Here is a 15280-nt window from a genome sequence, read left to right as displayed (position 1 = left end):
GAAGGTTGCACACTGGGTGGGCAGTCGCTTCCCGCTCATGATGAGCCTTCATCATGTTCACGTGGAAGGCCTTCCTCCTTCCACGGGCGTGATCCAGGGTGACCAGATAGGTGACGGCATTGAGTTTCTGGTGCACGAAGTAGGGACCTTCCCAGGCTGCCTGAAGCTTGTTCTGTGGTACGGGGACCAGTACCCACACCTTTTGACCCACCTGGTAGGTCCTCTCACAAGCATTCTGGTCGTACCACCGCTTCTGGTCGGCCTGGGCCTGGGCCATATTGTCCTGCACCAGCTTTGCCAAGGCCATCATCCTGTCCCGGTGGCGCACGACATACTCGATGACCGACACCTCGGGGGTGGCCAAATCCCCTTCCCATGCTTCCTTCACCAGAGCCAGGGGGCCCCGTACCCGTCGCCCGTACAGGAGCTCAAAGGGGGAGAACCCCGTTGAGGCCTGCGGAACCTCCCGGTAAGCAAATAGGAGGTGTGGGAGGTAACGCTCCCAGTCTCTCCCGTGGGAGTCGACCAACATCTTAAGCATCTGCTTTAAGGTGCCATTGAACCGCTCACACAGGCCATTAGTCTGTGGGTGATACGGGCTGGCCACCAGATGTTGCACCTGCATTTGCTTACAGAGGGACTCCATCAGCCGCGACATGAACTGGGTCCCTCGGTCGGTGAGCATTTCTTGGGGGAAACCCACTCTGGAGAAGATCTCCAGTAAGGCGGTAGCCACCTTGTCGGCCCGAATGGACGACAAAGCTACCGCTTCCGGGTACCGGGTGGCATAGTCCACTACCGTGAGTATGAAGCATTTCCCGGAGTGGCTGGGAGTGGACAGAGGTCCAATAAGATCCACAGCGACCCTCGAGAAAGGCTCTTCGATGATTGGCAGAGTTACCAGTGGGGCTTTGGGGCGCGGCCCCGCCTTCCCCACCCTCTGACAGGTGTCACACGAACGGCGGTAGGCACCCACCGCGGTTCCCATCCCAGGCCAGTAGAAATGCTGAGCTATCCTGGCCTTGGTTTTAGCGATCCCTAGGTGTCCGGCCATCGGAATCTCGTGTGCGATCCGCAACAATTCCGCCCTGAACGGATAGGGTACCACTAACTGTCGGTCCCTGGGCCACGCCTCCGGTGAACCCTGCTGGACCGTTACCCGGTACAGCCGTCCCTGGTCCCAGACCACACGCTCGCAGTCTGACTCCATGGGAGGCTGTGCCGCCTGTTCCTTGAGAGCTTTCAGGCTGTCGTCTGCTTCCAACGCAGCCTGAAATTCCTGACTTGATGTGGCCAGAATCGACGAAACTGCCACATCCTCCGTCAGCCCCTCCGGGCATGTCACCTGGCCGCTGTCTGACCCGGCAGACACTTGGTCAGAAGTGGGGAAGCCGTCGGACCTCTGCAAGGCTCCTTGGGCTCCGACGCTCCCACTCCTGGTGACAGCGGCTATGACCGCTGTGACCGTGGGTAGTGCCTGCTTCCCCTCTGTTTCTGACCAAGCCGCCCGATCAGGCAGGCTTCCTAGGCCTTTGGACATCTCGGATGTGGGGAACTCCTGCCCTGGGGTCTTACCTGGCGGCTCCTCTCTTGGGACACCCCCACCTCCCATGGCCTGTTCCTCCCCCTGCAGTGGGCCTATACTCAGCAGCCTGGATACCCCTGGGAGCCCTACACTGCCGGTAGCTGCCCCCCTCTCCATCCCTGAGCTTCCCTCTACAGAATCCTGCCCGCCCCCTCCCTCACCGGAGGACAAGAGGTCACGGCACGCCGGCTGAGCACCTCTGCGGGCATCCCCACACTCCCCACCTGCTTTCACTAACCCTGTTTGTGTTGTGTCTGTGCAGGTGTTACCCTCAGGTTTCACTCCCTCCCCCTCAGCAGGACACACACTACATACAACATGGTTGGCATTAGCAGCAGACAAATCAATACACTCTTGGGGGGCCGAACTTGGGGGTTCAGAGGGTACATACTGCGATACTAGACGCCCCAAGTCGGTCCCTAATAAAACATTTGCGGGAATATTTGGCGTTACTCCCACCTCCCGCATCCCCCTTCCGGCACCCCAGTCCAAATACACCATGGCAACGGGAAGTGCCGGCTCCACGCCTCCAACCCCGGAGACGGAAAGAGTCTTTCCTGGTACCAAGTCCTGGGGGGACACCACCTCAGGCCGTACCAGTGTTCGTTCAGCGCCCGTGTCCCGCAGTCCCATGACCGCAGAACGGCCTATGGTGACGGGTTGGATGTTGTCCAGGGACCTACCACCACCCCCTCCCACACACAAAACATTGGGCGCTCTCTGGGACTGGGATGGGGTCTTTTGGCGCTGGGGACACTCAGCCCTAAAGTGTCCTGGTTTGTTGCATAGATGACAACGTCTTACGTCTGGTCCTTGCCTGGAGAGGGCAACAGGGGGATACACCCCTTGTGTTCTAGGGGCCGGGGAAACAGGGGCATGACTGGGCTTACCCCCTCTCCAGGTGCTGCTGGCAGACTTCTTCAGCTCAGGCGCCCTGTTATTGGCATACTCGTCTGCCAGGGCGGCTGTAGCAGAAGCCCCTGTTGGTTTTCGGTCACGGAGGAACTGTCGGAGGTCCTCTGGGCAGTTCCACAAGAACTGCTCCGTGACGAACAGTTCCTGGACCTCCTGGCGGGTAGTAAGCGCTAGACCCGAGGTCCAGTGCTCTGCGGCTCTCAACAGCGCCCGCATATGATCGGTCCAGGTGTCCTTGGGGCCACGCAGCAGGCTCCGGAACTTCTGGCGGTACGACTCGGGAGTGAGGTTGTACTGCCGGATCAGGGCCCGCTTGATGCAGTCGTAGTTCTGTACCTCCCCGGCAGGTAAGTCCCCCAAGGCATCCAGGGACTTACCCCTCAAACGGGGGGTCAGGTATCTGGCCCACTGATCCCGGGCCAGATGGTGCTGAAGACAGGTCCGTTCAAATGCCACCAGAAAGGAGTCCAGGTCCCCATCCTTCTCCAGTAGAGGGAAGTCCTCAGCTCGGACTTTGGACGACTTGGTCTCCTGATGGGTTGGTTGCTCTAGCGGAAGCCCCCGCTGGGCCAGGTCCAGTTGGTGCTGGCGCTCCGCAGCTCGCTCTGCACGCTCTGCAGCTTCACGCTCCGCAGCCTCCCGGCGCTCTGCAGCCCGCTCTGCACGCTCCGCAGCCTCCCGGCGCTCCGCAGCTTCGCGCTCCTCCTCCGCTGCCTTCTCTGATGCTGCCAGGAGGGTTTTGTAGACGGCATCGCCATGAGACTGGAGACTTGCCATAGCCGCTTGTAAAAGGGCTTGTGATCTGGACAGGCTGGGCTGGGTAGGTGGTGGGCAGCCCACTGCGGGACCGTATACTGGGGACTGGCTCCCTGAGGTGCCCGGGCTGGACTCCTCCTCGCCATGAGTAACAATGTCCTCCCCTCCTGCCACACGGACCGTAGCATTAGCCTCCTGCAGGGTCTTGCTCCTGGTGCCGTCTGCCATCTTGGTAACCGACACCGCTGCAACCCTGAGTTTGCACACACCTTGTTATACTTTTAGCCTGACCGTCTAATGTTGGGCTGACCTTAAGACTCCAGCAGTGGAAGTTACCACTGGCAGTCTTTAGTGCCTGGGAGTAGGGGTCCCACAACACTATTATTCTGCAATCCCACCGCTCTGCCACCAATGTGATGAAAGCCGGCCGGTGGGTGCAGCTCTCTGGCGCCCCCTTACCTCTCAGGTCAGTCAAGGTACTGCACCTAGAGAAAGTAGTGCCAGGAAGCTGCAACCAGCGCAGGGAACACGGTAGAGTGTTATCCCTTCAACGTCACTAAACCGTAACGTCACTACACAGCACAACTCGCTAGCGCCCTCTTAGCCTCAGGTCAGTCAAGGAACTGCACCTAGGATAAGCGGTCGCCAGGGAGACTGTCCTGTAACCTACTGGGTATCGGGGCCCTCTGTAGTGAGGGCGGTATATATATCTTCCTTGGCCGCGCCAGGAATATATATATCTGAACCTCCGACCGTCACTACCAGCCTTCCCCAATCCCCAGTTGGTATGCTGCCACCAGTCCCTATTTTAGATATACGCCCAGTCCGTGAATGGGCCTATATCGGGTCAGGAACCAACCCTGGGTAGCGTTTTTGGCTTGAGCCGAGCTCACACGGACGTGCGTTCGTTATGCAGAATAAAAGGCAGGCCCACAATTACTTGAGGTAATTGATTATAATAATACACTAGATACACGATATACAACTAAATATACACAGGTATAAGGTCAGGCTAAACTATACAACAATGGAATACAACACACAGAATCACCACAGCATATCAGTTACCGGTTTCTTGATTTTCTTGTGACGCAGGGAGAGGATTCTGCGGTCGCAGGCACGGTTCTTTGTTACAGGCTGAGGCCTACCACCGCATGGTCAAACTGCTCCTCCCCTTGGTGGCCTCAGCTGGTGCTCAGATGTTCAGCACACCACTCTTGGGTCAAGACTGACTTATCTCTTGTCTGTCCTGCTATCTTACCTGCCCCGTCCCGCCCACTGCTGGTGAGGTCAGCTGGCTCAGTCTCCACCCTCAGGTCTAACTTCGATCAGAAGCCCAAATTCTAAGGAACCCAATAACTTCTTCTGGGATGGTCTCATGATACCCCCAGGGGTTCCCATGGATTCGGGCCGCCGTAACCGACCTTTTGATATCAATTATGATACCATACGGTCCTCAGGAATGGCTCCGCGCTATATCTTGGCTTCCAGAGCACGTACAAACGTCTACCGCGGAGGCTTGTGTGCGCAATGGCTCCGGGACGCCGTGATATTTTTTTATTGGCCCATCCCACGCAACATGCGTGTACTATTCATGTTTCTATATCTTATGCCTCCATGCTTGTGACAGACAAAGAAACTAGTCCTATGGGACAAATGGTCAGGTACAGATAGACGAAGCACCCCCCCCTGCTGGCTGTGTTTCCTCTCGAAGTCTTTGAAGCTCCTAGCATTCAAGTGTTAAGTAGGCTTCTTATCTTACAGGAGCCTGGATGGGGGGAAACTATCTAGTTGACGTTTTAACAGAAGGTCCCAAGGGTGGGGGCTGCTGAAGTGTGGCCATCCCTGGATATGATTTATCATTACCAAGATGGCGGCTACAGGTTCATCACAATTACCGTTAGTAACACAGTACACCGTTATGGATTACAATTCTGCAGGTAACGCAAGGTCCCCCTGCTCACCAGCACATGTCCAGGCCCATCTGAAGTTCACCAGTGACCATCTGGAAGATTCAGAGGAGGCATGGGACAAGGTCATGTGGTTAGAAGTGACCGTATTGAAGGGAGGATGGATGGGGTCATGTATCGCAAGATTTTGGCCAATAACCTCCTTCCCTCAGTAAGAGCATTGAAGATGGGTCGAGGCTGGGTCTTCCAGCATGATAATGACCCGAAACACACAGCCAGGGCAACAAAGGAGCGGCTCCGTAAGAAGCATTTCACGGTCCTGGAGTGGTCTAGCCAGTCTCCAGACCTGAACCCAATAGAAAATCTTTGGAGGGAGCTGAAACTCAATGTTGCCCAGCGACAGGACCGAAACCTGAAATATCTGGAGAAGATCTGAATGGAGGAGGGGGCCAAAATCCGTGCTGCAGTGTGTGCAAACCTGGTGAAGATCTGTATGGAGGAGGGGGCCAAAATCCCTGCTGCAGTGTGTGCAAACCTGGTCAAGAACTACAGGAAACGTCCGATCTCTGTAATTGTAACAAAGGTTTCTGGACCAAATATTAAGTTCTGTTTTTCTATCGTATCAAATACTTATTTCATGCAATAAAATGCAGATTAATTATGTAACAATCCTACAATGGGATTTTCTGGATTTTATTCTTAGATTCTGTCTCTCACAGGTGAAGTGACCTACGATAAAGATTACAGATCTCTCCATTCTCTGTAGAGGGGAAAACTGCAAAATCAGCAGCGTATCAAATACTTATTTCCCTCATTGTACGTGGAATGTGCCTTCTCTCTGATGGTCGCCCCCTGCCCTGTGACATCAGTAGTGGCGAGAGCGTCCTGTGGGATGGGGTTCTGCACATTAATGTTCATCTTTGTGATGGAGGAGCAGAGCCTGAGATCGCCACAAATGAGCGACAATGAAGGGCCTCAGAATGACTGTCCAAACCAAGCACAAGCGCTCAGTGCACCATGGTGCGGCCAGTCCTGTGCACCCTGCCACCTACTTGTCTGCCATCTATCTCCACCCTCTATAAAGCCAAAACTGTCAATCAAATAAGAGGGGGACGGGGATAGAGGGAAAACAGCTGGGAAGGTGCACTGAACTGTTTGGCCGCGTGACAGTGCCCCGAGCACCTGTGCTTGGTTTGGACAGTCATTCTGAGCTGACAGAAGACATTTAAAGAACAAGCAGTTTCCATCAATAAAACCTCAACTACATTAGGCAACAGCTGCATGTGGAAGAGATCCCCATTATCGGTAGAAGAAGAGCGGTCACATACGAGACAACGGCGGGTCACCGGCTCCACTTCCAGGGTCAGGCCGAGGTGAGACGTGTTCCCTCGATCTAAGAGCAAGAGAGAGAGAAGAGACGTTGCAGAATATCCACTGGTATAAAGGCACCGCACTCCCCGTAATACACCAGTGCACTTCATGGCAGAGGCGTATCTGCATCCCGAGCACAGCCAGCAGGGGGTGCTGTCAGACCGCCTAATGCAGCAGTCCAAGTCATCTCCCCCAGTGGCGGCACTTTACCGCCCCCAGACTGGGAGTCGGCTATTCTATGAGCCGGCTGTCAAGAAGCTGCGGCGCGCCGGCTCCCAGTAAACAATTGTACTCGCGTCTTTCAGCAGGTCATGTGATCACACTGCTGACGTCACTCGCCACCACACAAACAACATTGGTGGTAAGCGCTCCAGTTGAGCTGAAGACACCGAAGATTCAATATAACAGGTGGGAAGGGGGGATATTGTGGGAGAGATTTACTCTGTGGGAGGGGAGAGTTAATATTGGGGGAGGGGTGGAGAGTTAGTGTGGGGGAGATTTAGTGTGGGATACACTCTTACAGGCTGTGAGAGGAACCATGAAAATTGATGACACCTGTGAAACATTGTCGTTTCAGAATGAGATGTTTGGGGGTTTAAGAGTCCTCAGAAAGAGGGTTGTGACCATACAGCTTATAATCTTAATCAGCCAGACGGTTAGATTTGTTAAGCCAAGAGAAATACACTATTGTGTTTCTGTTGATTTGTGAATGTATGTGTATTTCCGTAGCTGGTCAAGAAGTACAGACCAGTATTTGTATAACCCTCAATGTTGTCTTCTATTGGTCTGTGAACAATGATGTTTGTTAGTATGCTAATTGCATATTATACTAAGCTAGCTAGATGTTTATTTACAAGAGCCCCCTGCTATACCAACTATGTAAATTGATTAGCTCAAACAATGAGACCTGAGTGAGCCCTGCACCTTTACCTTTGACCTGTGACTGATGACCTTAGCCACATATGTAAATATAAAAAAAGATTTTTTTTTCATCCTGCTGCAAAGCAATTTGAAACAGAGAATTGAAACAGACTTTACAAGGAGAATCAAAGATCAGACTCTCTCAGACCATCAGTTTGGTAGCATGGCTTTACCCAAAGAGACATAGATTTGGATTCTACATGATTCCAGCCTAAGGGTATATGGCCCTGACTGGAAATATACGGATCTGCTCCATTGACCATCAGAGAGCCCATGGATACATTTGGGGAGACCAGGTTGGGATGATGAGGTCACCTGGCCCCATGGATATGTTGTTTGAGGTTGCCAGGTGGGACCGTCCGGTCACCTGGAACCCATGGAGAGATTCGAAGAAACCAGATTGGGACCAGCTGGTCATCTGGCCCCATGGAAACTCTCAGAGAGGCCAGGGTGGGACCCTCAGGTTTCCTTGCCTTGTACGTCGATGGTCTGCTAACTTCCTAAGCTTGCCGCTACCTTCTCTCTGTGGGGGCCCACCAGAAGCGGGGGGCCACTGGTTGAGGTAGTTGGCCCTGAAAGTTCCAAAGTCGCAGCTGTGCTATCCCAGGCGGGCGGAGAAGGAAGGATGAGGACTGTGTAATGTTCCACCATCTTGGGTATTTGTTGGAACTGTTCTGTGTGTTTATTGCCTGTTTGGTGGTTCAATAAAGTATTGCCGCGCTGTTTCACCCTCACCCTGTGTTGTCTGAGCAGAATTATACCCATGGAAGACCCCGTGTCTTCACAAGGGTCGTCCCGGTTAATAATCACATCACTGCTATGATCCTTAAGGAATGGGAAAATGTAGGAAAAAAAGCTGGTGATCCCAGGGATTTTAAAGCCAGCCTTCCCTTTGACCCGGAAGAAACCAGAATATGGGAAGAAATTCCAAAAATCGATATACTGGTGGCCAAAGTTGCTAGGAAGACCTCTATTCCATTCGAGGATTCCTCAAGTTTTAAAGATCTTCAGCCATCATCAAAACAAATATAGCACGTCTTCTGTTGCCAGGTGAATGATTCTCTGGGTAGAAGATTTAGAGAATCATATAAAAAAATAAAACCCCTAGAGAGGAGATTTTGGAATCACTACCCCTACTTAAGATGGCATCTGCTTTTATAGCAGATGCCTTTGCGGAATGGGTTCACTTCGCAGCAAGTAACGGGGCGCTGTCCGATACTGTAATACGAGCGCTATGGCTGAAGACGTGGTCAGGAGATAACCACTCGGAGAATAAATTGTGCTCCATTCCCTTCCCAGGCTTACAGGTGTTTGGGCCTGTCCTAGATGACCTGCTAGAAAAAGCTTCAGATATCAAAAGAGGTTTTTCAGAAGAGAAACTGAGGAAGACATCTTCCTTTCGGAGGGCCAGCTCTCATCCCCGGCAGGATTACAGGGGGAAAGGGAAGACAGGCAGGTGGAGCCATCGTAAGGGTGGTAGAGGAATAGGCTCCCTTATCAATCCAGGCCCTAACATAGGGAGACAATGACGACAGAAGCGTCGGTGGGAGACTTCAATATTTCTTAGAGGGTTGGCAGGGAGTATCCAGAAATCAATGGATACTTCAGACAATCTCTCTGGGATACAGAATAAAATGTACCCCACACACCTCCCAAGAGGTTTTGTCTAACATCTGCCCAGTCTCTTGGAGTCCATCAAAGACTCCTAAAAGATATAAAAGAGCTCCTAGACTTAGAGGTAAGTGGTACAAGTTCCACGATCCCAACAATATCAGGGCCATTACTCAAGCCTGTTCTCCATAAAAAAGCCCGGAAGAGAATTTCGAACGATCATAATTTTAAAACCATTAAATCAGTGGGTCTTACACAAGCCATTCAAAATGGAATCATTAAAATCAATCATAACTCTAAGAAAGAAGGATTCGATAATGTGCACTTTAGACCTAAAAAGTGCCTATTACCACGTACTTATACACCCTTCATGTAAAAAATACCTCCAGTTTGCGGCGAGAGATCAGAGGAAGATCTTACACTTCCAGTTTCGTTGTCTACCATTCGGAATTTCTTCTGCACCTCGCATTTCTACGAAACTCATGGTGAAAGAAGGTATCTTAACCCTTTCGCTTCGAAGCTTCCTGACCGGGCCAATTTTCACAATTCTGACCACTGTCACTTTATGAGGTAATTACTCTGGAGCTTCACCGGATCCCCCTGATTCTGAGACTGTTTTTTCGTGACATATTGTACTTCATGATAGTGGTAACATTTCTTCGATATCACTTCCATTTATTTGAGAAAAAATCTGAAACTTGGCGAAAAATTTGAAAATTTTGCAATTTTTATGCCCTTAAATCAGGGAGTTATAGTCACACAAAATGGTTAATAAATAACATTTCCCACATGTCTACTTTACACCAGCACAAGTTTGGAAGCATCATTTGTTTTGTTAGGAAGTTATAAGGGTTAAAAGTTGACCAGCGATTTCTGATTTTTACAACAAAATTTACAAAAACAGAATTTTATATAATGCAGAGCCAAGAAAATTAAGAAACACATTTTTCCCACAAAAATGCAATTTTAGCCCCTAATTTTTTATTTTCACAAGGGTAGCAAAAAAAAATGGACCCAAAAATGAGTTATGCTATTTCTCCTGAGTATACTGATACCCCATACGTGGGGGAAAACTACTGTCTGGGAGCACAACAGGGCTCGGAATGGAGGGAGCTCAATTTGACTTTTGGAATGCAATGTTGGCTGGAATCGATAGTGGATATCATGTCACATTCGGAGAGCCCCTGAGGTGCCTAAACAGTGGAAACCTCCCACAAGCGACACCATTTTGGAAACAATGCCCCTTGAGGAATCCATCTGCTGGTGTGATGATCATCTTGATACCACAGGTGTTTCACAGAATTGTAAAATATTGGGATATGAAACTGAATTATTAAGTTTTTTTTTTTTTTTAGGAAAAACTTGATTTAGCCTCAAATTTCTAATTTTCACAAGGGTAAAAGGAGAAAATGGACCCCACAGTCGATTATGCAATTTTTCCTGAGTACGCTGATACCCCATATGTGGTTGGAAACATTTCAGCCACAGTGCAAAGCTCAGAATGGGAAGGAGCACCACATTGGAGAGCAGATTACGCTGGACTGGTTTGTGGGTGACATGTCACATTTTCAGAGCCCCTGAGGTGCCAGAACAGCGGAACCCCCCAAAAGTGACTGCATTTTACAACCTACTCATCTGAATGAATTGATCTAGTGGTGAAGTGATCATACTGACACCACAGCTGTTCCATAGAAATGTATACTATTGGGCGGTGAAGAAAAAATAATTACATTTTTATCACTAAAATGTTGTTTCAACCTCAGATTTTACATGGGAAAATAGGTAGATAGGTAAATGGTCACTACACCCATAGATGAATTCCCAGAGGGGTGTCATTTCCAAAATGGGGTCACTTCAGGGGGGATTCTGCTGTTCTGGCACTTTTCAGAGCTGCTAAGTACCAGTACTGAAGAATCCCCCCTGAAGTGACCCCATTTTGGAAATGACACCCCTCTGGGAATTCATCTATGGGTGTAGTGACCATTTTAACTCCGTGGATGATTTCCAGAAACAAGCAGCAGTGGAAGGTTTAGATTCTGGAGACATCCACCGCGGGAATTGTTCAGTGAGCTCTAATCGAATGTGACATTCACTAACTAAACCAAATGCTTGAAAGACAAAATGGGATAAATTAATACAGTTTAAAGACGTGGTTCTGTGTGGAAGATGTTACCGCCGTCAGTGAGGCATAAGGCTGGCAATGATGGGCATTGTGGGCAATAGTAGCGGGTGTCACGCCTCATTACTCTCTTAGTACATACACGACATCTTCTCCGGGTTCCTTCTCGTCTCTGTTGCTGGAATTAGTGCAATAAAATGTCGCTCTGAGTCTTTCCACATCCTCAGATCCTAATGGATGAGCGGCCAACACTTTCAAAAACAAGATATTCAATGACCTTTCAATGATAATCAAGGAAAGTATCTGAATTTCCTGCTTTTTTGTATAAACACAAAAGAATTGTATGTGGCCACCTGAAACAAATAAATGACTACCTTTTTCTACCAGGTATAGGACTTTCTTGATACCTGGTATGGCTGTAGAACCTGGTCTGCATGGTCCACCCCCCCCCCGTGTGTTTGTTGTGGTCAATGACTGACACAGGTTTGTGCTTCGGAGTGGTGGATCCTAGGTCTACAGCGGCCCTTGTGGCATCTGTGTGGATTGAGCTGAGGACAAAAATATCCCTCTTATCCCTATACTTGAGGGCAAGCAGCTCTCCATTGCGTACAGCCCCTGACTGCCCTTTTTGGAACTTTTCGTTGACCAATGATTGTGGAAACCCCTGATGGTTTTTACGAATGGTCCCACAAGCCCCTTTCTTAAGTTCAACCAGACTTTTAAATAGGGGTATGCTGGTGTAGTAATTGTCTACATACAGTTTGTAGCCTTTTTTGCAAAAATTGACTTATCTGCTTCCAAACGATTTTTTCCAGATGTCCCCAGATAATGTCACGCCAGATGTGGAAAAGACTTAGTGCAACACAGAGGGAAGAGGGAAAGGGGGAAGTGGAGACCTCCTAGTCTGGTCTAGCGTCACACTGTCTCAACTACCGTCCCTGTATTGGATCTTCAGCGCCTGCCTCGCTCTGTCTTTCCCTGACATATGGCTACTACTAGGGATGGGAGGAGATGAGCACTAGTCGATCTCCACTAAACTCTATAGACAACAAGGGTAGACAAACAGGGGAAGAATGCTTAGCTTTAGACGACTCCAGACAAATGCGAACTCGGCCTCAAACTCCAGAGAGGAAGAAGTACTGTTCCTGCTAAGCCTTCACAAGGAGTAATGAATATCGCCGACACCTCCCTCTCAGACACACCAGGTAGATTTACACCCAGGCCATGGAGCTAATTACCAGAGGGAGGCAGCCGCTTGGTCCTAGAGACAGCCTCTCATCTAAGAAGATGTCTGTAATGCCAAACGTAGAGATCTCCTGCAACCGACTGCAGGGCGACTGTCTGTGACCTCTGATACACCAGTGACAGATAAGTAGGGCATCCTGGTGGGTTTAGTTGGCTATCTTTCCCTTCGTAAATGCGAAAAGCTGATGTGTATTCGGTTGAACTCTCGCACATTTTATAGAGCTTTAATCCGAACCTTGCCCTCTTAGATGGAATAAATTGCTTGAGGTGCAGTCTTGCTTTAAATTTTTCAAGGGGCTCATTGACAAAAATGTTTTGTGTTGGAGTGTATAACCTTAAGAACTTTTCTGTCAAGTATTCCATGATGGGTCTGATTTTATATAGTTATGTTCTGAGGCATTTCTGGGCAGGCATTGACTATTGTTAAAATGCCAAAATCTCATGAGCATTTCATAGCGGGTCCCAGGAAGAACGACAGAAAACACAGAGGTGGCTTGAAGAGGTTGGAGCCAACCCATCGGTGACCCGCGATCATGTGACGGGGTCACCAATGGGCGGGGTAAGTGACACGCATCCGGTTTGCGCAGAGATTGACAGCGGCATTTAACTAGTTAACAGCTGTGGCTAGATCGCGATCCCACCCGCGAATGTTGCGGGCACATGTCAGTTGTATAGATCAGCTGACATGTGCCTGGTTTAGTGCGGGCTCAGCACCGGAGCCCGCGCTGAGCCGGGGGTTATGACGCGGTGCGTACTATTACGTACCATGTGATAAATGGGTTAAGCCTAACCCTTCTTTCCCCAACAAACGTTCCCAGTGATTGCTCTCATTGGCTGACATGATGCTGACGTATTCTGGACCTGAACCTGTATCAATGAGGTCAGGGGTCACAGCCAGCGTTCTGCACCGGAATCCCCGGGTTATCAGGCGGTCCTGATCAGAGCAAAACCACAGACCATAGACAAACGTCGCCGCGGCACAAAGTCGCAAACCGGTTACTAAACTTCCAGAAATAATTTGCAAAGCCTACAAATCTCTGCAAAGCTTTCAGGTTACTTTGTTGCCCCCATAAAGGACGGCTTGTACCTTAACGGGGTCCATCTGAAACCCTGAAGCAGAAACCAGAAGACCCAAGAACTGAACCTGTTGTACCTCCAAATGGCATTTCTCCAGTTTATCACAAAGAATCTGGAGATCCTGCCGGCCATGCTCACGGTGGACCTTCTGAGTACGTGAGTAAATTAATATATCATCTAGATAGATCAAATCTACCCACCAGAGAACAAAAAATGTCATTTATAAAATTCTGAAAAACCACTGGAGCGCTGGTCAGCTGCAATGGCATCACCAGACCCTCAGGTGTATTACAAGCGGTTTTCCACTTGCCACCCTGTTCAATACATATGGGGTTATATGCCCCCCTCAAGTCAAGTTTAGAAAGCCATTTAGCTCCAGCTAATTGATTAAACATGTCCGGTATGAGGGGTAAAGGATAGGGAGTGCGAACCGTGATTTTATTAATCTCTCTAAAGTCCTGGCATGGACACAACTCTCGAAAAACCTAACGGTAACTGGAGAGGTGGAAGGTCGTATATGACCCTTGACCAGACACTCTTTCAAAGCCTCCATCTCAGGAAGTGAGAGGTTAAACAAACAAGACTTAGGCATGGTAGCACCTGATATGAATTCGATAACACAATCTATGCGGAGGGAGAACTTCACATCCGAGAACACATCATCAAAGCCTTGAATGAATCCTGGAAGGGGAGACCTCACAGAAGCCAAGGATTTCGAGAAACAACCAGAAAAACAAGAGTCGCCTTAAGACTGAACTAACCAAGGTAAGCCTAACACTATTTTTGCAGGTAAAGAAGGAAACACCATAAATGTAATGGTCTCAGTGTGTGGTTCCCCTACTGTCATACATACATTCTCGATCTTTGAGGTAACATGGCTTTGAGAAAGAGGAGAATTATCAATCGCTGACACCTGAATGGGAAGACCGAGAGGAAAGACATTATAACCACAGTTTACAGCAAAGTCATAGTCAGTAAGGTTCAAAGGAGAACCTGACTCCACAAATGCAGGTGTGGGAAAATAAAACCAGTTGTAGCCTCCAGGGACACCGGTAAGAAAAGCCTGAAGCTTGTACCAGACGTCATTTCAGACTCTTGGAACCGGCAACTTCACACTAAAGGTTTGTACTTAGACATTGACCACCTGAATGACCACAATATAAACAAGAACGAGTAGGTGCTCCATGTACTGTACCCCATCTAGGGTCCCTGCAAACACCAATCTCACCTGATAAAGGAGACGTTACTAAAACACCTTCTAATGTGTCGCTATCCCTCTGATGTCTGTCTAGACGTATAGCGAGGGTCCTAGCCTCCTCCAAAGACTGTGGACAGGAATTGGAAGTCATCCTGTCCTTCATCTGATCCGACAGTCACTGGCAGAACTGACACCGAAGAGCAGGGTTTGTTCCAAGAGGTCTCCACAGGCCAACGTCTGATCTCAGAGCAGATATCCTCAGCTCTACGACCTCCCTGAACCATCTACGGATCTTGGATTCAGCTACAGCGACCTTGTCAGGTTCGTCATAAATGAGACTAAGACGAGAGAAATAGCTCTACAAAGGACAACTCCGGAGAATCCTCAAGCAAACAAAAAGCCCAGGCCCGTGGACCTCCACGGAGTAAAGACACAATAATGCTTACTTGTTGATTCTCGGACCCAGAGGGTACTGGACGAAAACGGAAGTATAACTTACATGAAGCAGAAAAACACAAGAACTTACTTCTGTCTCTGGCAAAGCAATCAGGCAATTTTACCTTAGGTCCCAA

The 15280-nt window shown here is 49.4% G+C and overlaps 1 protein-coding gene across 2 annotated transcripts in view; it reads right to left on the bottom strand.

Annotated features, from left to right (window-relative positions):
- ITGAL (integrin subunit alpha L) overlaps positions 1–15280 on the bottom strand; it is a 246993-nt gene that overhangs the window by 149846 nt on the left and 81867 nt on the right. For both annotated transcript variants that reach the window (XM_073649043.1, XM_073649044.1), the window contains exon 4: positions 6495–6559. In XM_073649043.1, the coding sequence (XP_073505144.1) occupies positions 6495–6559 (65 nt within the window). The remainder of the gene's footprint in view (positions 1–6494; positions 6560–15280) is intronic.

The sequence above is a fragment of the Phyllobates terribilis genome, unplaced genomic scaffold (genome assembly GCF_046119375.1).
Source record: "Phyllobates terribilis strain yellow unplaced genomic scaffold, ASM4611937v1 Scaffold_9__5_contigs__length_417890890, whole genome shotgun sequence".
Taxonomy (NCBI): domain Eukaryota; kingdom Metazoa; phylum Chordata; class Amphibia; order Anura; family Dendrobatidae; genus Phyllobates; species Phyllobates terribilis.
The sequence above is the reverse complement of the archived record's forward strand: the minus strand, read 5'-3'. Positions and strand labels throughout refer to the sequence as shown.